General features: G+C 36.0%; 1 protein-coding gene across 2 annotated transcripts in view; it reads left to right on the top strand.

The window, feature by feature from the left end:
• Positions 1 to 24,574, top strand: part of MINDY3 (MINDY lysine 48 deubiquitinase 3) — a 50,095-nt gene that overhangs the window by 23,772 nt on the left and 1,749 nt on the right. For both annotated transcript variants that reach the window (XM_063412983.1, XM_063412993.1), the window contains 4 exons: positions 15,216 to 15,288; positions 16,081 to 16,153; positions 21,086 to 21,173; positions 24,321 to 24,392. In XM_063412983.1, the coding sequence (XP_063269053.1) occupies positions 15,216 to 15,288; positions 16,081 to 16,153; positions 21,086 to 21,173; positions 24,321 to 24,392 (306 nt within the window). The remainder of the gene's footprint in view (positions 1 to 15,215; positions 15,289 to 16,080; positions 16,154 to 21,085; positions 21,174 to 24,320; positions 24,393 to 24,574) is intronic.

The following is a 24,574-nucleotide window of genomic DNA, read 5'->3' as shown; positions in this document are numbered from 1 at the left end:
TGAAACTTTGAAGGGTACCTACTTATTGGTAGTAGTATATTTATTGGTACTTATTAGAAGTTAACTTCCCTGTACCTAATATCTTAAAAAGTTAATTAAAACTTTAATTATAAGTCTTGAAAATAAATACTAGAACATATGGCAAGCTGTAAATTCTCAGACTGCTGAATTTCCTTAAGGAAAACTTGAGGAAAAAACTTGCCTAATCTTTAGAAAGACAACACAAATGCCTAGGTTTTTCTTACTAATAAACAAATCTCCACAATATATTGAAAATTTGTGTACTAGTATTTTTTAATCTTTAAACTTAAATTTTAAAAAAATCCTTGAAATTAATTAGCCAGTTTTACACATTAATTTTTTTTTGCAAATTTTGAATCCCTAATGTCAGCTAAGTAGTCTTTCTGCCTTACTCTGTGAAACAGAAAAATCCTTATTCACCTTTGGGTATTCTTTTTGCTTTACTCTCTCCCTAGTCTTTCCTAGTAAAGTTTGTTTATTTCGGTTTTGGAATTTTATCCCCAGTTTTTCTGAATGATACCATCGAAGTCAGTACCTTGTTCTATAGACAGCAGTGTGATGCAAGTAGGTATAATCACTCCGTTATGCCAGTCCAGCATTCTATTCCTGTCCCAGTGTTATCACAGCTAATATTTAGTGTCTACAGAGACCATTTCTGGACAGAAGGCCATTTCTAATGCTCTTTCTTTTACAGTGCTGAAGGCTGTTTCCTGTGTGTGTAGTTGGTGTATGATACTGAGGATGTAGCTTCTAGTTTGAGGATAAGTTTGATTACATAAGAAAGAAATGTTCAGAATGGAAAGAGAAAAATGAACTGTGGAGTGAAAACCAGTGCAGATTAAATGAAAACAAACCACCCCAAGTTTTAATTCTTTCAAGCTTTATGCATTTTACAGGAGCATAAAGCCTTATTTTTAAATAGAATAATGTTAGGCAATTACTAAGCAGAACAGTAATCAGTTTTGTGATTAGCTGAGTAATTTAGTGTAGAAATCTGGAAACAGCGATCTTCCTAGGCTACTGTTGCTATAGACAACTAGCAATGGAAAATTAGGGAACAGAACAGAATCTTTGTTTCCTTGAGTATGGAGATGTAACAAGCAAAAGGTTTTATTCCAATTCTGCATACTGCTCTGCTTAAAGAGAGCTGGCTGCTGTTCTTTAGTACTTAGATATTTGACTCAGACTTTTTACATTAGATGAATGATAAACATTTTTCTCCTATCAGTGGAATGAATGATAAACCACTGTCCTCTTCTATCTCAGAACATTTTAATTTAAATATTTTAGACTTCCATTGCTGTCTACCAGAATACATTTGCACTACTCTCGCTGTGGACCATTCTTTTGTAGTTGTTATTGTGAGAAATGCTTTATTTTGTAAAATAAATAAATCTCTTCATAGCTGCCAATTCTTAAACTCTGTATATTTTCAATGGATTTTAATGAGCAAAATGCAGCACAGTATCTTTGGCTGAAGTTCACACTTATAACTTAAAGTGAAAATTAATTAACTGAAGTGTGTAATTTGGCTTAAGTTCTCTTGTAATTGCTGCTGCATGAAATAACTGTAAACAAAGAGAGCTGAGTCAATTCCTAGTTTTAAGATGAGTCTGCAGTGCATCAGCGGTTTCTCCTGTTACTAAAAGGATGAGTTTTCTTCTACCTGCACGGTCTTCATCTCCACATCTTGATTGTCATAGCACTTCTGCACATACCCAGTGAGTTATTAGCCACATTTTAGTAGAGTTTTGGAAGGAGAGAAAAATAACAATTTCTTCATAGAAACAGCAGTTCCGATTGAAGCACATTTTATTGAAGACTGTATCAGGTTTTGTTGTCTAGGACTTAACCAACCTGTCATCAGCCAAATAATTATTTGTAGTTAGACCTTCTGGAAAGAAAAGAGAATTTGGAAATACATGAAATGAAACCTTACATCTTCCATGAATTCATATCTAGAGTAGACTGTCTTGAGCAACAATACTACAGCTTGTTCTACAGATGGGTAAATGTTGAAGTCAGAAAGCACATGTAAACATCTGTATCACCTAAATAGTTCTTCAGAACTCTGATAGTTATTTGTGTCATAGCAGAGTTGGAAAAACTTTGTGAATCATTGCAAGGAGGGTCCCTAGGAAAACACCATAAGTATTACTGTCATATTTTTTTTCTTTTCTTCACAACTGCTCTGTGTATTAAGTCAGAAAGCTACTTAGTGCTCAGCAGTCCAAATTTAATGTTTGCTGAAAAAATAAGTGTGGCTATTACTCTTAGTGGTCATGGACTGTGCATTTGCAATGAGGTAGATTTTGCTTGAAAAAGTGAGTATATAGATTATTCATAGGCTACTAAATCTAAGCAGCCATCATTTCTGCCTCTCCCTTCTCACCCTTCCTTTCATGGAATAGAAAACTTTCAAATGGCTTCAGTTCAACAAAAGCAAACAAGGAATCTTTCATATGACACACTGAGTTTCCCTGCATACTCTGTCAGACGGTGTGAAGGCATATATGTGCTGTTGTAAGTGTCCTCTAAAAATCAGCTTTATCACTACAGTCTTTCTGTATTCTTTTTTCTCTTTCACTGTAGGTATAAAGAGAGTAGGAAGTGGGGCAGTTCTAAATATGGCTGTGATGTTCTGGATGAAATGTTGTTCAGGCACTTCTTAATTATTTTCATGATACTCATGGGAAGTTATGACAAGCTGAGACAATTCAGAACTTCTAGGATGTCAAAGTGTGGTCAGACACTGTATAAAAGAGTACCAACAAGTCTGAATGTTATGCAAAATATAACAAGAAAATTTTCCAGTGCAAACAATAGGAAGAACAACAGGAGGTTAATAGGTGCTTTATAAATACTGTCTGTGACATGCAAATACACATTCTGTTGAAGTTGGAATTTAGACTCACTGAAGGTGAAAAGACAACATGGAATAAATGTCTGTCTGGTTACTTCAGGTGATTGAAACTGTCTGTGGGGACACTTAGCTGTGTAGATCTTAAAAAAATTTCTGTAGTTTGTTTCTAGGTCTTTGAGCACAGAGGCCACAACAGAATTGACTATCCATTTTCAGTTATAGCATTGTGGCTTTCTAGACTTGGAGTCAGATAAACAGAGAAAGAAGAGAAACAGAGAAAGAGGCAGAGAAAACACCTGTCTGAAAAATCTGAATAAATTACAAATTACTGCTTTTGAAGGAAAGTGTCCTGTCCTGTTCTCCTGGAACCACATTGGTTTTGGATTACATTTTTTTATTTCTCCGGCTTTGATCACTGTAACCTGTTCTACACATTCTCAGGGCCTTTCTTCTGCATCGGTGATAGCATTATCTCTCAGAAGAAAGAACCCTCACTTCTCTTCCTAAACAATCTCTTCCATCAGAGTTCAGCTGAAGGGCACCTCAGCAAACACTGACACTGCCATAGGAGCGCCTAAATGTGGGTCAGTGGTGTTTACCAGAGCTGGGCCGAGGGGGAATGTTGGTTGGTACAGCATTTAAGCTCAGAACACCAACAGAGATTGTCAGTGGTGTGAAAAGAGACAAGATGCATGTGTAAGAATTCAGTTATTAGTATGTGTTAACAACTTTGGCTTCTACAGAAGTAACCTATGAGTATCCTTTAACTTAACTACTTTGGAAAGGCAGTGAAAAATATCTATGCATATATCTCCGTATATATCTCCATAACCAGTAAATGCAGGTAATCAAATTTTGGAAAAGTGTGTTTTCATTAGAGAAGAAATTAAAATCACATTTTGAAGATTCCACTTCAGGAAATGATTACAGAGCATGTGGATTTAGGGTCTTTAGTTTTCAGGAGTAAGAGGAATTGGTTCTGTTCAAACAGTCTGGACACCTAAATGGAAAAGATATAGATGCGTGAGGCAACAGCAGAAATCATTTCTCTACTTCAGCTTTCCAAAAAAAAAAAAATTAATACTGGAGAAGACAAAGCCCCTCTGAGTTGACAAAGCCCCTCTGAGTTGCTATACTTATTGAAAAGAATTTATCCTGAAATGTTACACATTTTGATACTATTCTGTGCTCAGGTAGATGAGAGAATGCCTTTATACTGACTCTGGGCATGCTGTTTCCACGCCTAGATAAAATCTTGTAAAATGGAGGATGGGGAGTAGTTCTAGCAGTTCCAATAGAAACCTTCAATCCAGCAACATTTAGATATAAAAACTGAAAATAAAACAGTACCATTTGTTGCATGAGATACTCTTTAAAATGAAGGAAGGTAGGATGAGAGAATAAAGGATAGGAAACCAGTGCAATAAGACAACCTTTCCTAGATACACAAATCAAAAATGCAGGAATTTCCCACAAACTGTTAAGCTCTCAATTTAGTGTATTGTAGCAGCACTTCTGAATCAGAAAACTTACAAAGAAAATATGCCTAAGTAATAACCACAAATATCACGCTAAACATTTTTAGGAAGAGTGTCTCCATAACCATTTCAAGTTTATTTTAAATACAGTTAGGAAGAAAAGTGATTCTAGAGGTAATCCATCAATTTACTTTTCCAGTTTCTTAGTTCCCTTCAAAGTGTATGCTCTGTTTGCTACTTTGCTACTTTACTTTGCTTGTTGAGTTTACATTTCAGTTGGTTAAGAAACAAACCTGATTTTGAAAAATTAGCAGTAGGTTATAGGAACATATTTGAGACTAATGGGTAGTCATTTCCTTGAGACAATATTTTGGCAATAACTTGATGCATACAGTATCTCTGAACATGGGCTAGCTCTGTGTAAAGTGGAAAACGTGTAAAGCACCTGTTGTGAAAATTCACTGAGCAGTATCCAAATGGTAGGTCATTCCTGCCCATTTGTAGAATGTGCTGTGCTGAGGAGTACATTTTCCTTTTCCTCCTATTAGCATGTATGACTTTCATATGTAAACTAAAATTGGGGGCTAGAAGGTAACACATTGAGTCCTACCTCCCAGGAAAACTTCTAGAAGGAATTGCAGCCTCCTGTCTCTGGAAGGAGGAGTCTATGAGCAACATGTAGTTTGCATGTACATTAGTCTACTAAGGGAAAGATATTTAAAGAAACATATTTTAGTTGTTTCATTCTTTTTTTGTAGTATATGCAGAGTGATTTGCAAGTAGTAGATACATCAAAGAAATTTCTAAATGCTGTTTTATAAATTATAAGTCACTCTATTAAATTGTAAAAGTAGAGGTACTGGATAGAAACAAAGGCTGAGAACTTGTGTCTTCCTTATCCCTTTAAAGTGTGAAACCAATGTAAGTTCCACTTATATTTGATAATACAGCAAAGACATTAGACCTGAGTCATCACATAATGGGTAAATAAGTCTGGTTTGAAATTTGGATTAATAAACATACTAGCTCATTGTTAAAATACAATTAATAGTATTAAAGTATGTAAAAATCAAATCTATATTTAACTAATTGTTGTATTAAAAAAAAGGTATTTGTAATTCTAAATCAAGTGAAAAGCAAAATACTGATGGGGTTTTCTTCCATCATTTGCTTCTTCCGCTATCTGGTGCCCTAGCCTTTCCACATACAACTCCCACTTAATTTTGCCACAATTGTTTCATTTTCAGCTATATTAAATAGCAAAGTATTGTTTATGCTATTGCTCAGGTAGCAATGCAATAAGATACAGCCATCCATTGAGAACTCACCTGAGGTTTTCTGAAACATACCTTCTGTAATATACCCAGCTCTTGTGTATTGTTACCTTTTTTCCCTCCTGGACACCAAGCATATCCACCTCACAAAATGCACTAACATTTACCACTGGATTCTGCTTTTGGCATGTGTTACGTTTGCAGCTATTGCAGTCTGCTGGTAGTGTTCTGAAATTAGGTATTGTTTGTAGATATGTTTTTGCATACTTGATTCACAGACACCTTCCTTCTGCTATGGGTCATTGCTATGGAATATTATGTGGCACAACTTGGAATCCTTCCAGTGCCTGATAGCTTCCAAGATGTGAATGAGTTAATGGTTAGTTCACAGTAGATATTGGCCTGAAAAGTGAAACTCATTTTTATAAACCTTTTTCTCATTTGTGTATTTAAACTCTGGCTTTTTAGTGTTCAAAATTACTTTATATTTTTGCTGCCTGCATGTATTTGGATATACTACTGTCCTTTTTATTTGAACTACTTGGGATAGTGGAGCAAGTATTCCATCCAAAGCAATTTCTAGTTCATCCAGTATTTATGAGTAAATGGAGAGGAGAATATAAACTTCTTGATTCCCTCAAAAACTTCTCCTGAAGTCTTAACCCAAAACCTTTGCTTTAATAGATTAAGTGCATTTTAATTTCCTGCTAATTTACAAGTCATTGTATAGTACACACACAGTTAGGAAGATGCCATTAGCTTTCTTAATAGGTAATCTGGCATCAAGTGAAGAATTGAAAGAAGGGTGTTAGTTAAAAGCAGTAGAACACTCCTTTCCCGAAATTTTGTAAATGCAGTGCTGTGCTCCAGTGTCCACACTATGCTGTGGCACAATGGTGTATTTAGGGCAGAGATAAGGCGAAGGTAAAGGTGCTGTTCGTCATAAGATGCAACCTCAGCACATGGAGAGGGGAAAAAGCTGAGTTTAGTTTCCTTTTTTTTTTTCCCGCCCTCCCCCAACAACTGCATATATGCAGGATTGTCAAAGGTTATAAACCAGAGCAGGTCAGTAAATAAACCAATGTAGGACAGCAAATAGTGTATCCAAAATCAGCAGTTATCTTCATGGAATCATTCCAAAAATGGAATTTTGAATGAGAAATTTTGAGTCATTTCCACACAGAATTTTTTATAAGAGCCCTAAAAGCTAAACCACTGTCTTCCAAAACATGTCTCTAGTAACACGATGAAGAGAAGGCAAGTAAAATGAAGAACTTCTCCACATATCCCATGTACCTTTATATGAGGTAAGAGGTGGAAATCATAAACTTTGATAGTGCCAGGCTCACACCATCCATTTGTTGCTTTACAAAGCACCTTCCCTTTTACTTTACCTTTTAATTGTAGCCTACTAACTGCATATTTTTAATATCAGATAATGATACTGAGAATACTCAGACTTAGAATTGGGAATGTAGTGTTCACCCTGTGGCAGAATGGTAGTTCCAGCTTATGAACTGATTATCTGCCTGTTGTGTGTTCTGTTTGAGAAAATAAATCTCTATGAATGACTGTTAATCCTTGCTCCCTTGTTATAAATACATGTTCTGGATGGAATCTGAGGAATCATTCTTCCCCTTACAATTTTACTTCCTGAGAAAATGTCCTGAAGTCGTTAACATATTACAGAACTTAGAGAACAGAGAGTTTTAAATATAGTTAGTGAATGCCTATTAAAGATATTTTTAAGTGAAGAGTTCTTGGGCAAAACAACAGGGAAATTGATTTGTGGCCATTTGTCTTTTTGCCTGTTTTTTCTCCAAAATGTCTGAACACCAGATGTTCTTTCTGAGCAGGGCACCATGTATCCTTGGAAGTGGAGGCTTACATATTTCTTTATTCTCTGTTCAGTCTGCTGTATTCCCATGTTCCCAAACCCTACTGGGATAGATGCAGGAACTAGAAACAGTGAATGAGACTCCCAACATGCCAACATATGCTTCAGTAATAAGAATACGCTTTAAAATAGTAACTGTCCTAGTTCTGTTCTGAAACTTTCTGCCAAGTTCTGCTTTGCAGAACTCACACAAACCTGTGACATGACAGACTGAACTTCTGTAGAGAATCTCTATCAGGAGCTTTTAGGTAATTTTATAAATGGCAGGAACCTGGTTGAAATCAGTTTGAGTTGTAGCAGTTGTTTGATCCACAAAACCTTAATACATGTGAAAGCTGTGGAATCCCCATGAATAAAGGGGGAATCCATATGCAGCATCAGATTAAATCCAACTACAGTCACAAAGGTCTGCAGGAACAGATTTCTAACTACATTTTAAAAAGTGTTGGAAAATAAGTTTTTCATCCCTTTATTTACTCCTTTCATACCAATAGGGAGGGAGTGACCTTTGAACTCTTAGCAAAGGTGAAGCACATTTAGTGCTATTTTACATATTGCCTTCATTTTCTATCTTTCTCCTCTTACATAAGAAGTTACATATAATTAGCTATGTGAATAACATATTCTTTTGTTTCTAAAACTGTAGCAACCTCATTTCAGTATTTAAGTACATTTTTTCCAGTGTTGGTTTGTTTTACATAAGAAGCTTATGAAATCTGTTTTCTTTGTGTATTACAGGGAGTCCAATGCCATTTTCCTCTACCACTTGGGTGGAGGGTATCTTATATATGTACTTTACAAATAACTGTTACAGAGGTGTGCCAAAGTTGTCAGAGACTGTGGTATGAAAATACTGAAGCAGTGCAGGTATATTTAGAGAAGAAATTCAATCAGTGCCTATGTGTAGTTAAGAAAGCTCATGTAGTTGGAGCAAAGTGAGATGGGCTGTACTGTATAATACAGCTTTAATGAAAAAAAATCACGTTTTGTATTAATAAAAGAATAAAAGATACTGCTTTTTAATAGAGGCTTATAACTCTATTCTGCTACTGTTAGAATTAGCTATGTGAAATAATATACTTCAAATATGAAGATAAATGGCAATATGGTTTCTATAATATATGAAACCATGATGTTTGTGAATATTTAGTATTTTCTCTCAATATGTAGCAACATGTGCTCACAAAGATTTCCTGAAATACTACTTACTAATACTAAATAACAGTGGATCACATGCCATTATTAATATACTTATTTTCTTCATTGCTTCACAGAGCTTGTACATTTCACATGAAAAGCCATAAAATATTACTGTTAGGTTAATAAGCCAGGCTAAGAATTGTCCTTTAGAAACACTTGGAATTTTTGAATTATAAAATAATTGATCCGGTCTATTTTCAAAAACATTTCATCATTCTGGGTTGAAACAAGCCAGAGGGTTTTCATCATTCCAAGAGAGAATTATATGGTTTAAGTGGGAAACTGAATACTGTAAGCTGGTTTCCAACATTAGGTGCAGCTTTCAGTATTGTGAGAACTGTATTTAGGAAGATTTAAATTTCTGCAGTAAATCTTCACTGGCTTTAAACTTTGCTATCAAATGTTCCCAACATACATGCTCATTTCCTGCTTCGTTATTGTAATTCCCAGATAGTATTAGTATGTTAATGCTCACCACTGCATTGTATAGCAATCAGCTCATGTCTATAGGCTGAAATAGTATTAAATGTAGAAATAGTATTTAATACTAGATACTAATATTTTTACATAGAAAAAGGGTAGCATAGTAATAGAAGCTAAAGTACATCTTGAATGAATTGTATTGTGGAGGGTTTTGGAAGTCATAAAGCATGGAATTTGTCCACTTGCAGCTTGATTCCTCTTGGGAACAAAGTTTTGTGTTTGTATAGCATTACATTCTGTCTCTGTCTTCCAAAAAAAAAAAAAAAAAAAGCTATGTGAATATAATTTGAAAAACTGGACTTTCAGATTAAGCTTGTGACTGGAGAGTAGTATGTAATTTAGTTATTAGATAAGAATTCCAGTAAGCTCAAATTTGCTGACTCTTGGTCAATAATTCCAGTAATATATTTTTACTTTTAAAGCAAAGACCTTGTTTTGTGCTGATGAGCAAAACAAGCTAGTAACTGAATAAGAAAAATATTATATACCTAATCTTTATTGGTGTACAGTAATCTCTTGTAATCTGTCCATGAAAGCAAGGAACATGTTGAAGAAGCCCTTATTTTTTAATGAGTCACCAAATGAATTGTTGCCTTCTTGTGATGGTTTAAACCACCAGCATCTGTGGCAGTGTTAACTGTTAAACAGGTATTCACTGTACTTTTGAGTTTCTCTTATTTTTAAAAACTGCAATACTATGGCTTTTTTTTTTTGTTGTCTGTCTTGTTAAACCAATCAAATATCTTCTCCCAAAGGAATAGAGGATATATTGTGGTTTCTGTAACTTACTTGAGTGTATGTTAAAAGCTCTGCTTTCCAAATGAATAGGCTGACAGGGTCATCAGATTTCTGTTAGTAATTTTTCTTCTTTGGTTTTTGTTCGCTTTTCTTCCACAGCCTCACCCCACCCTTGGATCAAGTAGGCTTTCTTTTCTGTCTGGTAGTATTGGTGAAAGTGGAAAAGAATTTGAAGTAGTCCATGTGTAGCTTTTCATTCCTCCCTATTGAGAACTCTCTTCTGTGCTCAGCAAGGTACTGCAGGTACTGTAGAGTAAATGCGGTCTTTTCGCTTTTGCGAGGCAGTATTCAGCTAGAGCCAGTTTGCTTCCTTTTAACCACCTTGTTGCAACAAATTGCTTGTCCTGAGTGTTCTTTCACCACCACCACCACCACCACTATCCCTTGATGAACACTTTGAAATAAACTTGTGTTGTCCTGGTCTTAACTCCAAAGCCTGTATTTATTTTCTGACCACTGATATGAACTCTGCTACTTAGGGGTAGCATTCTTCCTTTTTTGTCTTTTTCCTCTCTTTGTAGTCAAGAAAAGTTGGGTGGTTTGTTTTTTTGGTTTTGTTTTTCCATTTCCTGAATCCCAGATAGACTCATAGCCCCTCTTCAGGGCTTAGGAGGATACAGTATATGATCTTTGACACTTGCCATTCTGGGATGGAAATAGTTGTGGCTGCAGAGCTCTTGTATAGCGACAGAAAAGTCTAGGACTTTTCCTTCAGTTTGTCCATATACATCTCTCAAATGGGAGAAAACCTTTTACTTGTTCAAGTATTCTTTGGGTATGTTCCAGTTGTTTGGAATTTTTAAATGCCTTCTCTCATGGAAGTATGCTGCAGAGCAATGGCACATTCCATTGGTCAGCACAAGAAAATCATGGTAAGCATTCTGTGCAGGGCACTGCCAGACTACTGCCCCCTGCAAACTACTTGATGATATCCCTGAACACAAATGGGAGTCTTGAACTAGTCTTCATTGACTAGCCCTCTGTTCAGAGCCAGACTCATAGTCTTTTAAACTAAATTTATGTCAAATAACATCAAATGGTTTAGTAGGTAAGTGCTCTGGGATTTGACGTGCTTTGTTGCCACAGCATAATTCTCTAACTGTCCCTTCCCAGACACACCCTTCACAATCGTCTGCCTAGATTGACAGTAGATGCTATGTTGGTATTTTTAGAACCAGTAGCTTCATACCTCAGCAGTGATGCCTAAAGAAAAAAAGATCCATGACCTTTCCATAACTGTTCAGGTCTTTGTATGATGGTAATAATGACTTCCTGTTTTAGATAAATAGCTTGGTTTGATAAATAGTTCCTAGGAAAACCTACAAAACCAGCTGTTATTTAATTTCAAGCAATGCCTAGGTTCTGTTGAGACTTCTTCATCTTAATGAGAGTCAGCAAGTGGATTTGTTATACCACTCTAAGACTTTGAACCTCTTTTTCCTGCTGTAGTGATGATAGCTTTCCTGCTTTTCGACTGATACCATCTGTGTTAAATTTTACTTTTTGGTTCCCTTCCTAGCCAGTCCCTGCAAGTAAAACTATCTGATACCTTTAGGACACATAAACTCATTTGTATGTGTGGTGATACATATGGCACTTTTGCTCCTTACCCACAAATAAAGCTGTATTCAATTAATTCTATTCTCTCTTAGTTAAGTGAGTTGTATCTCAGGCTCTCAGGCTGTAAAGAGCATTTCAATTCTGGCTTCGGTAGCAGGATCCCTTCACCTTTTGAAGAAGAACATTATCTGTGTCCTTCAGGGTACATACAGCGGATGTGGAGATTGATTGCAAATGAATGATTACAGCCACAGGAGTGTTAGCGTAGGAAAACATATAACCACACGAAGGCGATCATATGCGGTTCTTTATTTGCGCGCGGGACACAGGGGCATACAGTGCCCAAATCTTGTGCCCCAAAAATACAGAGTCGATTTGTGATTTTTATAGTTTAAATTATACACATGTTAACTAACCTCCACCCCTAGATACTGATTATCCTATTCCTTAGTTACTATCTTAAATCATATTTACGCTTCTACCCTGATCCACACTTGATTTGGTTAAAACAATGCTTCTCAATGATCTCCTGAGTTGCAGTCACACTTGATTCGGTCATTACAATGGCATGGAGCTGGTTGCAGAGGCTGACGCTTGTTCCAAAGCCGAGCTGCGTCAAGTTCCAGTTGTACGTTCTCTACCTTCCTCCCCCCATACATACCTCAACTTAACCCCGTGGTTAACTTATACAGAAATTATATTTTTTTAACTCTCCACCAACAGGACGATCTGAAGTTGGACATTCTGATTTCAGCTCTATCCAATTTGAAATGCATTCCGGTTGTCTGTGAAAGACTTGTGTGTCCAAATTATAATGATACAGTTACATAGTACATCAGTAGGATTGTGTGAAGTGTCTTTTCTCTTTCAAAAGATAATCTCCAGAGGAACCTTCCTGACACATAAAATCAAATTTCTTTTTGAACCAGCTCCTCAATGAGATGTGCTGCCTGGCATCCAGTTTCAACTATCATTGTGAGACTCCTGTTTCCTCTGTGAAGTTGAAATTGGGCAATGGATTCAGAAGTCAGCTAGAGAGATGGGAATCAATTTCAGAGATCCCATCAACCTTGTTTTCTTAGGAAGCCATTTTAGAAAAGTTGATGCCTTGAAAGCCACTGATAATAGCACTGAAAAATACACACTTTTCTCTGTAATACAGGACTGGATTAAATAAACTTCAGTTCTCCAGATGCAATTAAGTTACAGCAAGTTTAAAAGTTGATAAACAGTCAGTGTTTCTATATTGTTTCTGGGTAAATTTTTAAGAAGAAAGTTAATATTACAATATATAATTCTTCCACATATCACTCAGTAGTGATAGTGTAGAACCATAAAGCCGTTAGTATGCAAGCAGATTTCGTTTTTCAGGGCAATGGGTCTGCCAGGGTGTGACTTTTGTAAAAATTCACAGCCAGGATTTCACTGTGGCTTAGCCATTATGTTGTGCTTTGGATTTGTAGAATGAAAAGTTCAGGAATGTTTTGATTAAAACTTATGAAGAATATTTTTTGCCTCTCAGGCTAAACATGGGCTCTTAAAATAACTGGTATTACTGGATGAGAATAACTTTTCAAAGTAATATAAAATGACTTGTTTGTGTATCACAAGAGCCAATGAGTGAAACATGATTTTTGGGACATGTTGTACTTAGTATTGGAAATAATTATTGTAATTAACTGTTTATGAGATCCCCTTATATGGAACTTTCACTGCATGGGTTACATCAAAATACAATTCATAAGGCTGGGGTGGGGAATCTATTTTGGCACATATGGTGAAATATCAGCTTGGGCAGCTGAAATATGTTTTTGGTAAATGTTTACACATTTCAGCTTTATTGCATGAAGGAGCTGTAGTATTTCTTTCCCCAAGATATAAATATATGGACTAATTGAACTTCTAAAGTTATCTCATACAGTGAATGAATGACGTGATAAAAGGTTAACCTCATAAAGCTGTATGAGATCTGTATGTAAAGGATCTTTAAAACTTTTTATAGGACAACAGTCTCAGTGAAAATTTAGAATTATGTTACAGGTAAGAGAGGTTGGGATTTTGGTCATCTCATTAAGGAACTTTTCGAAGTTCTGTCTGAAGTTACTTGCTTACAGCATCAGTAAATCCCATTTAGTGAAAAAAAATGTTAATATGTAACAACATGGAGGCTTTACCGTATTTTAAAGCTCTTTTGAAAGAGAGAATTTTCAGTATGACTAAAGCATTTAGTGACTTCATCTCTAAGTTCTTCTCATGTATACATACATGAACCAAAAATCTAAGGACCTGGAAAATTAAAATGCTAACAGGAATACACACTCTTTGCAATTGGACTATCAAAAAAATTGTTGGCAGTTGCAGGAGAGTTGCTTTAAAGAATCTGTTTGTGTCACATGAAACTGGAAAGTACTGCATTAAGAAGATAATTTGTGGGTAGGGAGGACAACGCAAATGATAGTCTTTATTCTTGGATTACATTAAGATTGTATGGAAGGAACTGCATACTTGTAAACCAAAGTAGAACTATGTTGTTTACATTTGAAATTATATGTCTATGCCATTGGAAGTTACTTTGGGTTATATCCTTCCATACCATTCGAAATTTTAAGAGTTCTCCCTTGTTATGTAGGCTTTGCTAGCTGCTAATTTTTTAATAAGAAACTACCACTAAAATATCCCTTCTTCAGAATTAATTCCTGCATATTGAAATCACTAATCATCCTGTTGTTAATAAGCTCTATATGGTATGGCATCATTGATTTTAAACAGAGAAATATTTGCGTTTATTGTAATATACTGTGATAATGAAATCTATTCCTGCTTAGTATGTTCTGTATTCCAAATAATTTAAGAGTTGGTCACATATTACAAAATTTCATAGTGTATGTATGTGCCTTATATAATAATGTAAGTGTTAGCCATTATGACAGGGTATGTGCTCAACAGCTGCACAACTTCATACATTATTTGGCATCATGAAACTAACTGTTGAACTAATACAGTCTTTTTATCTGAAAGTACTTTAAAGGACTTTAGAACATATGCAAACATGGAGATACACTCTGAAAATACTAGTTTTCAGTAAATGTTCTAGTTATCATTCATTTATAAAATTAGTGGAAAATTTTCCATTAAATAGTGGATTTGTTTCTATTAAGCCATACTTTTGGATCCTTAAAATTACATCATTGTGATACTGAATTAGTATAAAAATCTAGCATTTATATTTCCAGTGTGTAAAACAAGCAGTTTTCAAGTTGTTCTCATCCGGAGAGATTAGCAGGACAAAGGGACTCTTCCAACTTAGTTTCTTCTATGTGCTTTCTTAGTTGGAGCCCTTGAGTACAAATGATTGGAATTGTAGAATTGTAGTTTCCAATTAGCTTTTGTGCCACAACATCCGCATGAAAGGCATGCATAAAATTCATCTAGAAGTTTGTGGAATAATCTTTAGCATATTTCTTAATTGTTTTATGTCACTGTTACCAAAATTGCCTAATTACTTTTTCTTCTGTTGTATTGAAATTTTCATTAATTTAGGTTCCAACTGGGTGTAGTATGGTTAAATATTTTCTTAGTAATCTGTATCTGAAGTGAGAATATTTTGTAAGTTTTCTTTGTGTTTTTTTTGACCCCCATAGGACATGGCCCTTGTTGCTCCTGAAGCACCTTCAGAACAAGCAAGAAGAGTTTTCCAGACATATGACCCTGAGGGTAAGGGTTGTACTTTGTGCTGAAATAAGATTTTTCTAATAGAAATGTACTCATTAAGAGAGGAATGAAATGCCTAGTCCTTAAGAAATGTTCAGTACAGAAGTCAGCCTACAAGTGACATTGAGCACCCTGGTCTACTGGAAGGTCTCCCTGCCCAGGGCAGGCAGGTTGGAACTAGGTGATCTTTAAGGTCCCTTCTAACCCAAACTATTCCATAATTCTATGAAGAAATTATCTGAGAATTCTGCAGTAAGGGAAGTTGTGCAATAGAAAGTAGAGTTTTTAAGAGACATTTTTTAACCTTGTTATGTTCTTTGTAATTAACATTAAAACAAATTTTTAAAAAAGCTTAAATAAAAATTATTTCTCCTATATTAAATTTTCATAGAACAACTGATCTGATGTATGCAGCATACATGGAAAATTTTCTTATCTTTTGGAAAACAGATGTCTAGCATTCAGGTACTATTTTAACTAATCAAAAGGGAAAAACAGTACAGTTATTATCCCAAGGTACCTAGGGGAGAACTCTATACAAAGATTGAATTCCTAGCAAGTAGTAAGCTTCTAAGTGTATGAGTCATAAACCCAGTTTCTGTGTTGTACTCTTCTTTTTTTTTTTTTTTTTAATGTGAGAGAAGCATTTGAAAACTCCTTTCCTGCTAGAACCCCATCATTGGCTCGCAAATTTTACATATAGAGATATGTTGTATTTGTATTTTTGAGTGAAATTTGTTCTCCTGGAAAGCACTTTGTTTCTTTTCTTCACAAGAAACTTTGCTACTTCTTCAGATAATGGGTTTATACCTGACACACTGCTAGAAGATGTAATGAAGGCTCTGGACCTTGTTTCAGATCCTGAATAGTAAGTATAATAAAATTTAATACTGCAGAAGTATCAATTAATGACATTAATTATCATTTAAGGCATTTTTTCTTGATTCAGTTTACCACATATCTGTTATAATTTTAATTTGGTTTTGGATTTTCTTCCTGGTTTGGATTTTTTTTTTCTCAGTTTACGGTCTGGCACAGAATGTTATTTGGAAATGTTAAGCTTTAAATTAAATCGAGGAATTAAAATTAAGATGTGTCTAACTTCACTAGTGATAACTAGAAGCAGAAAAAACCCCTCAAACCTACTATTATACTGTATATTGAGGAGATAGTTGGGATTATATTTCTATAAATTAATGCAGGTGAAATGGTGTGACAGAAGAGCTAAACAGTCAAGGTATTCAGGGGCAAGTTTGGATTACCAGTGGATCCTTCTGCAGCTCTGGAAGCTGAAACTGCTTCAGTTACAGTTTTGTTTCCAGCAGCACTCAGGACCTAGTACTGTTCATAATTGCCATTTATTTTCAGAAATAACACATTGATTCCCAGAGTTAAACTCAAATGTTTTACTTCTAATGTGGACAGACAAGACTAGTATTAAGTGACAGTTAACCATCAGTGTGAAAACTTGCCATATTTTGTGAATAAATACCTAACCCAGAAAGGAGAGCTGAACACTTGTACATTTTTACTGCTTCAAAAGTTGCTTCTGCTCTCTTGTAAACATTTGGTCTAGTTTAGTTGGGTCAAAACTGGAATGACTGTGGAGACTGCAAGTTTATTTTCCACAGGCATCTGAAAAGTGATTGAGCCCATTTTCTCTCCTTTCAAATGTTTATAGTGTAATGAAGTTTACTGAGTTGTTCTCTGGAGAATAGGAGTAAAAATGGAAATAGAGACACCCAAATGCAAAAGAAAGTACAAGACAAAAGGCTTACGTTTATATTATGACATATTATGAATAAGTGGTGAAATCTGCAAAAGACATTTTTATTAAAGGAGGGGAAAGAAAAAAGCCATTGTTTAATAGGTCTGAGAAGAATTCTTTCGCCTTTTTGTTCTGCTGTCTCAGTATATCTGCAGAAATCCTCTTTCTTCATTCATTGATTTCTCCATTTGGCTATTTGTCTTTTAGGGCATTTGTGACATAGCGCTGTCCTATTTCATTGTGCATAGCACATAAAATATAAATTGATGTATGAAGAGCCAGTTAAAAGACTTGCTGTATTGAAAAGCCACGATCAAACCATGGAATATGCAGTCTTGAATCATCTCTTCTTAAAAAAATATATAGCCTAATACTCTTCTCTTGAGAACCTACTCTGTTTGGGTTCTAGATGTTCTGTCTTTTTAGTGTGGAACACAAGTGTAAATAATGTATTTCAAACTCCATACAGACTTTTTTACTTTTTTGTTTGTTCTTAAAGGAAAATAGAAGGCCTTGCCTCCAAATGCACTATTTAAATTTGTGATCATCTAATCCAAGGCTTTATGTTTCTCATAATCTCAGAAAGTATAAAGATCAGACCCGATTAAAATTTTAGAACTGTAGAGAGGAAGACTGTAGAGCAGACATGGATTAACAAGGTGACTTAGCCAGTACCGAAAGCCATTGCATATGTTTTAGTAATTTTCTAGTCTTTTAGTAAATTTATCTGAGAACCCACCTGTCTCACTGGTTTTGCCTGTTTCTAAATACCAATTTGAGCACATCTCAATGTAGGTTGTCATTGTAGGTTGAGCTTGCTTAAAACATTTTATGCTCTCTGTCTGTCTGACCAGTAGTGGAGACTTCTGTCCCCACAGCCATAGCAGTACAAAGACCATTGCCCCAACACTCATAACCTCTTCAGTTGAGGTGCCAGGCTTGCACTGAGGAGCCTGAAGCACAAGCACACACATGTTGAGTAGCTCTGCTGTGATACCAGTAACATTGAAAGGTGGTAATGATTTGCTGAAGAAAAAAACCTCAGCTGAAACGTAGAACAATCCAAGTTTATTACGTCTACCCTCTTGCTTAACTGATTGAATTTTGTACACTAGCCACGTTTACAAACTTATGTGGTGCTGTATTTTTAAACAGTTCTTGTAGTTCTTTAGTGAGTATATATCTTGGTTTAATTTTATTACATAATTTTAAGTGCATTTTAAAAATGATCTGTTATGGTTCTGTTTGCAAACGCAATGTTTTTGCAACTCCATTGCAGCATTTCAAGAATCTGGGCAGGTTTCAAACAACCACTGAAATAGCCAAAATTTTGTACTTTGAGAACAGTGGGAATGAGGATTAGAAGGACTGAAGTCCAGCATCTTGCAAATCCTCAGTCGTAGTTTCACTTGAGTACTGAATTTTTTTAAAGATAATAAATTAGCATAGTTTATAGGGTACCACATTCAGTGTTACGAATTTCAAAATTCTTCTTCCAAGGACCTTAACAGAGCCACTCTCTTAAGATTTGCATAATGCATCCTCTGTGTGTTGAGAGAGAAACAAAAAGAATGCAAATAATTTACTATTAGAACCAAGAAAGGAAGTTACTTAAAGATGAAGAAACTCAAGTAGTAGCCAAAAGGACAAAATGGTTCTGTGCAACAATCAAAAAGACCTTGGAAACTAGACCTTCTCCCCACAGCCCCAAACAAGAGAGACCTGGGGAGTGTTAAAGGCCTAAGTAGTAAAAGAGGCATCTGTGAGAAACTAGGAGTGTGTCTTCTCAAAGGAAAATGTAGAGCAAACATTTAAAAAACAGGAACAATCTGCATTTATGGTATGTTAAATGTAAATATAATACAAAGCAGAGGTAAAATCTGTAGACTAATCAGCAATGTTACAAAACAAAAACTAATAGTATTCTTCTGAGCCCATCAGTGCCGAGAGGCTTACAAGAGGTTTGTAGTTCTGATAGGTGATTCCCAATGTCTCAAAAATATTTAAACTCAGTTAGAAAAGTGCAGTGAGTTCTTCATATTCACCAGAGAAGGTGGTAGGGAGCAGTTCTCCTCATCACTGGAGAAGATTACAGAGTGGTTCCACACTTAAGCCTTTTGATGGGTGGTCAGAGGAACTAAGATTCTGAAGTGTCAGAATAAGTAAAAAAAAAAACCAGAATCCTGAAGAAACATCAGAATGACATTGCTGAACTATTTTAGGTTACCTAGTAACTACTGTAAACTGTGCTGGTAACAAACAGTATAGGAATGAGAAAGGTGACAAACAAACAATAGGACTTGGAAAAGGATTTTTCAGGCCAATCTAGGGAAAAATCACATGTAAATATTTCATGTGTAGACATGGAATGGGAAGGAATGTTTTTTGTAGCTAAAGAATTGATCAAAGAATAAAAATGTCAATTCTTAATGGAGGGAGATAATGAGAGGAATTTTACAGGAATTTGTAATAAGTCTGTGAAATTTGTTATTCTACCAGCAAGGATTTGACAGTAGGGATTTGTACCATTGTTGCTGATACAAATGTATTGGAGATATTAAAAAAAAAAAAAGAATGTGAAAGAGCATCAGAAGTTACTAGAAGATGCGGTAACAGAGAAATGTCAATAAAGTAAATGTAGATTGGTTGCTCAGGGGATAAAGCAATGCTGATTTCACATACACGTTGTTGGTCTGTGAACTAGATACTACTGGTCAGGAAACAGATTGCTAGATTTAAACTCATAGTGATAGACATGTGGAGTGGGATTTATAGGAGTTATGTCATTGTATAAATGCCTGATTTTTCACTCCATCCTGGAAAAAGAATATTGTAGAAAAGTATCAGGAGGGCAACAAGGCTAATTAAAGAGGCAGAATGCCATTAGTGCAAGAAAAAGCTAGGTTAGAATTGTTTGCCCTGGAAAAGATAGACAGCCATTGACACAGTAAATAGGGAATAACTGGTAGTTACTTCACACAATACAAAAAGGAGGTATCATCAAACTGAATCAGATGACAGGTTCAAAACAGAGAAGGCACTTACTCCCAGAATCCATAGTTTAATTCAAATTTTTAACTGGACTTTATTAAGCACCAGAATTATAGATGGGTTCAAAGTCAATTAGGCACATGCATGGAAAGAAAAATATATATCTTTGTGTTTTAGATACTGCCTGTCACTGAAGATGTCTTTGAGCAGCAGACTGCTGGAAATGGGGAGGGTAAACTAAGGATGTGTGTTTGCCCTGTTGTTCTCTATCGTAAGCATCCACTCCTGAGCAGTGTCAGGAACAGGATACTGGGCGAGACGCTCTGTTGGTTTGATCCAGTGAGGACATTCTTGTGTACGGTACAGCTTGGAACTCAAGCGAGGGCTAGGTAGATGCAAATAGATACAATCTGCTGCCTGTAGAAATACATTGCTTAAATAGATACATAGTCTTATAATTGACCTTTGTTTGCAGTGACCTGAAATTAGATTGTAGTCATGCAGTAAGGCTTCCAGATTAGCATTGTTAGTATTTCCATTGTTTGTTGGTTCTGGCTTCTTTGATACCAAGTACGTGATGTAAATAAGAAATGTATCTGTTAAATTGAATTTTATTTCAGCGTACTTAGCAAATCTTGGAAGGTTTTCAAATCTTGTTTAAAAACAGGTTGTTTGGCAGTAACAGAGCTATATTTGAAAGATGACTGGGTTTTGTATCTTTAAAGAATGCTTACAAGATAGCAAAATGCCTTTTGGGCTGTAAACCTGGTTTTAGATTATATGGGTTTCAAATTATTTTACCAAATATGGTGGTACTTCAGAATAATCACTTATTTAATTTAAAATAACAGATTACTTTTACTTAAAAATAACCATGTTTTGGCAACTTGCATGCCATTCTGGTGCATTTGTCACTTAGGATTAAAAATAGAATAGTATTGCTATACATGGCAGTCAGTACTGTGGTAGCACAGCATAACTTAGTCATGCAAGAATAAAAGTGTCTTACTCATACTTTTATATTCAATGTTTTTATCTTAGTGTAAACCTCATGAAGACCAAATTAGACCCAGAAGGACTGGGCATCATACTACTGGGTCCCTTTCTACAAGAATTTTTCCCTGAGCAGGTAATCAATATAGCTGTATTGCTGCAGAGCACCGTCTATTCTGTTTGGCTTTGAGATTCATCAGAAACTTTCATGAATATCACAGAAGTAATTTTTCATGAATATTGTGTTCATTTAACTCAGCTGATCTGCAGATAACTTCTGTATTCCACCACAAATGGTAAACTTCTGTTTTCTATAACAGGTCCATGATTTTGTCAGCTTTACACTGGAAGGAAACCCCATTGTTCTAAATTTAACTCCTGGAAACATATAATCATTTTGTGTATGACATCGAATTGTTTGCTTACTCAGAAAGCTCATCTGATTTTGGTTTTTCTGAGAATGACCATACTGGTTTTATCAATATTAAGAAGGTTGCTTGTAGATGGGAAGAGGTTGCAAACGTATTTAGAACTATTTTTATGTACATTTCTTGATAATGTAAAATTTTTGACCGTTTAACAAGTCATGATAGACTTAGGTTTAACATATGTGGATGTTAGGGTATTGAAAAATTACTTTCAAACTCTCAGTCTGTTCCATATATTCTTTAAGACTGCACCACTACTGAGAGGTAACCTAGCACCGCTGTCTTCTTTCCCTTTGCCTTGGTTCACATTTTCCTGCTCACATGCTGCCTCCCTGCTGCCAGGAGCCTCTTTAACAGATCTGTGGTAAACCAGAACAGGGAGCTGGTCTGGATAAGAGTTTGCTTTGCAGGGGTGTGGGGGCTTGTTCCATGGCCATGCACATGCTTCTTCTGGCAACAGAGAGCAGGTTTACCTGGGGATAGAAAGATAGGCTGGTGGAAGCAGGAGAAGGGCTGAGAAGAGTACTTCTTTAAAGGCTTTTTAGCTTAATGTGTCACTGAAACTATGTTTTCATTTTTACAGTCAAGGAAATGTGAAACTGATGGGTTTAAGTGCCTTCAGCAAGATTCTTTTTGTTAGGATTGTGCAGCACTGGGTATAGCATTGTGTACTATGAAACATGGTCAGTTAGAAGACACTAGAATTGCACTGCCAAAGATGGTAGGGACTAAATATATCATTGAGAGGCTTTCACCATCTGGAGAAAAGAGAAAGAGAAGTTAGTGTTCATTTTCTCTGGCCATTCAGAATTATATCTGCCTTGTATTTTGGCCAACTGTTTCTTCTTCCTTTCATTAGTTTATAGAGAGGTGGAAAGTTGTGTACAATTGAATATAATTTATTTCTTACAATTATATTACATTTGCAAATGTGGAAGACTCCACTGCTTCATTTTAGAATGCTTAGAATGAAGTTCGGAATGCCAAAGAACATCCTCCATAACTGGCTGTGCCTAAACTGTCCAGTAGCAAGGGCCATAGGGAGGGGGAGAAGAAAAGAGTCATTTTATGGAACTGCTGCCTCTCTTGCCTGTCATAAGGGCATCAATGATTGAAGAAAGGAAGCTGGAGAACAAAGCATAGTGCAAACATGGGCAGAACCCTGCCTTGGTCACCTTGGTGGAGGAACTCTGCCTCCTGTAAAGTTGCAACTCCCAAGTCAGTGCCTGTCTGTCAAGCGCTAATTCCCTGCTACATGTGATTCCCCACCACTCAGTTTTACCTGTCCTGTTAAACCTTCACTGGCTCCAGTAAAAAACATGGGAATTGTTACTGCCTTATGGGTGCTATTTGAGCAATCAGCATGTTTTGGACTGGAACCTGCCAGTATCCATTTTTTCAATCTGTCTGTACTCTGTGGATCAGGTAACAGTAGTCCTTACCCATTCTGACACCTTGCTCAGAATTCATTCTGAAAGTGAAATTCTTCTTAATGTCTTTCTCTCAAATACTGTGAGGAAATAACAGATACCAGTGATGGTTGGATTTGTTGATGTTAATATTTGAACATACAGATAGGGCTCTGGAGATCCAGATTCAGTTCCTTTGCTGAGAATATTCAAACCCCTATTCTTACTCTCCTAGAAAGTACTCAACTCCACCTCAAAAGCAGGAAGGTATCTCAGATACCTTCTGAGTATCTGAGAAATATTTCCTTCTGAAAGCTGTTGGCTTCTGAAAGCTGTTGGCTTAGAAAAAAAATATTCAAAGCTATTCAGCCTGACTCCTTACTACTTAGGGCAGTCACCTGAAGAGGGGGATTCCTTAATTGCCTGCTAGCCCTTTTATTTTTTTTTTTTGGAAACAGTAACTGAACAAAGTTATCTTCCATGGGACAAGAACTGGGAAACAGCATTTTTTTTCTCTTCTGGGTGAGCATAACTTCCTCAGGGAAAGGAATGTTTCCTCTTTGCTTCCCAGGAAGGCTTAATTTTATTTATCTTTGTGAAGCAACTTCTGTAAGCAGTTACCTCTTACCTTCCTTTTTGCCACCACCCTCCCTCCACTGAGTAGCCCAGATGTCTGTGAGAGACTCATAGAGAGACTGAGTTTGTGAATCATTCAGGAGTAGAAAAATGAATGAGGGTTTTTGTAATCTGATGGATGTACTGTAACCTGAGCAGATTTATTCTTGTTCCAGCCTTTACTTCCATGTGCTCAGAAAAGGCATAAGCTTTTGTTTGGAGCCTGGTCCGGTAGGCATAAAAGTGCTGATACTATAGCTGGTTTGTGTTTCCTGGTTCAGTGAAATCCAAAGCTTTCAGTTCTCTTAGGACTGCAGCACTTAAACACCTGGAATGGTAAAGATCACCAAGAGCCAGTACCTTGGCTGTTGGACCTCGGCAGAAGTGGTGTCTTTGAAATTGGTTTACTTAGACCTGCATCGGAGTGTATTAGCCTTTTAGCTCTCAGATGGAGGGTCAGATCTGGTCCTTAGTAAAAAACTTTGTGGCATCCAAACTGTCATAAATAAACATTCATGTCACTACTGCATAAGGTGTCTGACATTAAAAATTAGGATGGCTTCTCCATGGTCAGTGCTGAAGTTGTAGTTCAAAGTGTCCAGGTGAACACAGAAAATCATGACTTGCTCTTGGGGGCATTACTCATTAATTTGCTGACATTTGGGTTTTTATTTCTAATGAGAAAGGTAAAATGAAGATTTTGTCACCTAAAGTAAATGGTACTTGTTAACAGTTTTCTTGAGTCCTCCTGGTTGAATGCATCTGTCTAGTTGTAAAGAGAATCAAGGCACAATGGATGGCACATGAAATTAACTGTCTTCTTTCTATTAGGACTCCAGGGTTTCAGAGTCATTCACTGTTTACCATTACAATGGACTGAAACAATCTAATTATAATGAAAAGGTAAGATTTACAATTAAGCCTTAATAACAGTCACTAAGCAAAACTGAATGTAGTTACAGGCAAAATACTCTAACTTGAAACAGACTTTTTACAAAGCTATTATTTTGATAATTTTCTTCTAAAATTATATATTTGCAATTGGAAACTCTTTTGTGCTCCTAATCCTGTTTGAGCTACTACAC

This window comes from Prinia subflava, chromosome 1 (genome assembly GCF_021018805.1).
Source record: "Prinia subflava isolate CZ2003 ecotype Zambia chromosome 1, Cam_Psub_1.2, whole genome shotgun sequence".
Classification (NCBI taxonomy): Eukaryota; Metazoa; Chordata; class Aves; order Passeriformes; family Cisticolidae; genus Prinia; species Prinia subflava.
The sequence above is the reverse complement of the archived record's forward strand: the minus strand, read 5'-3'. Positions and strand labels throughout refer to the sequence as shown.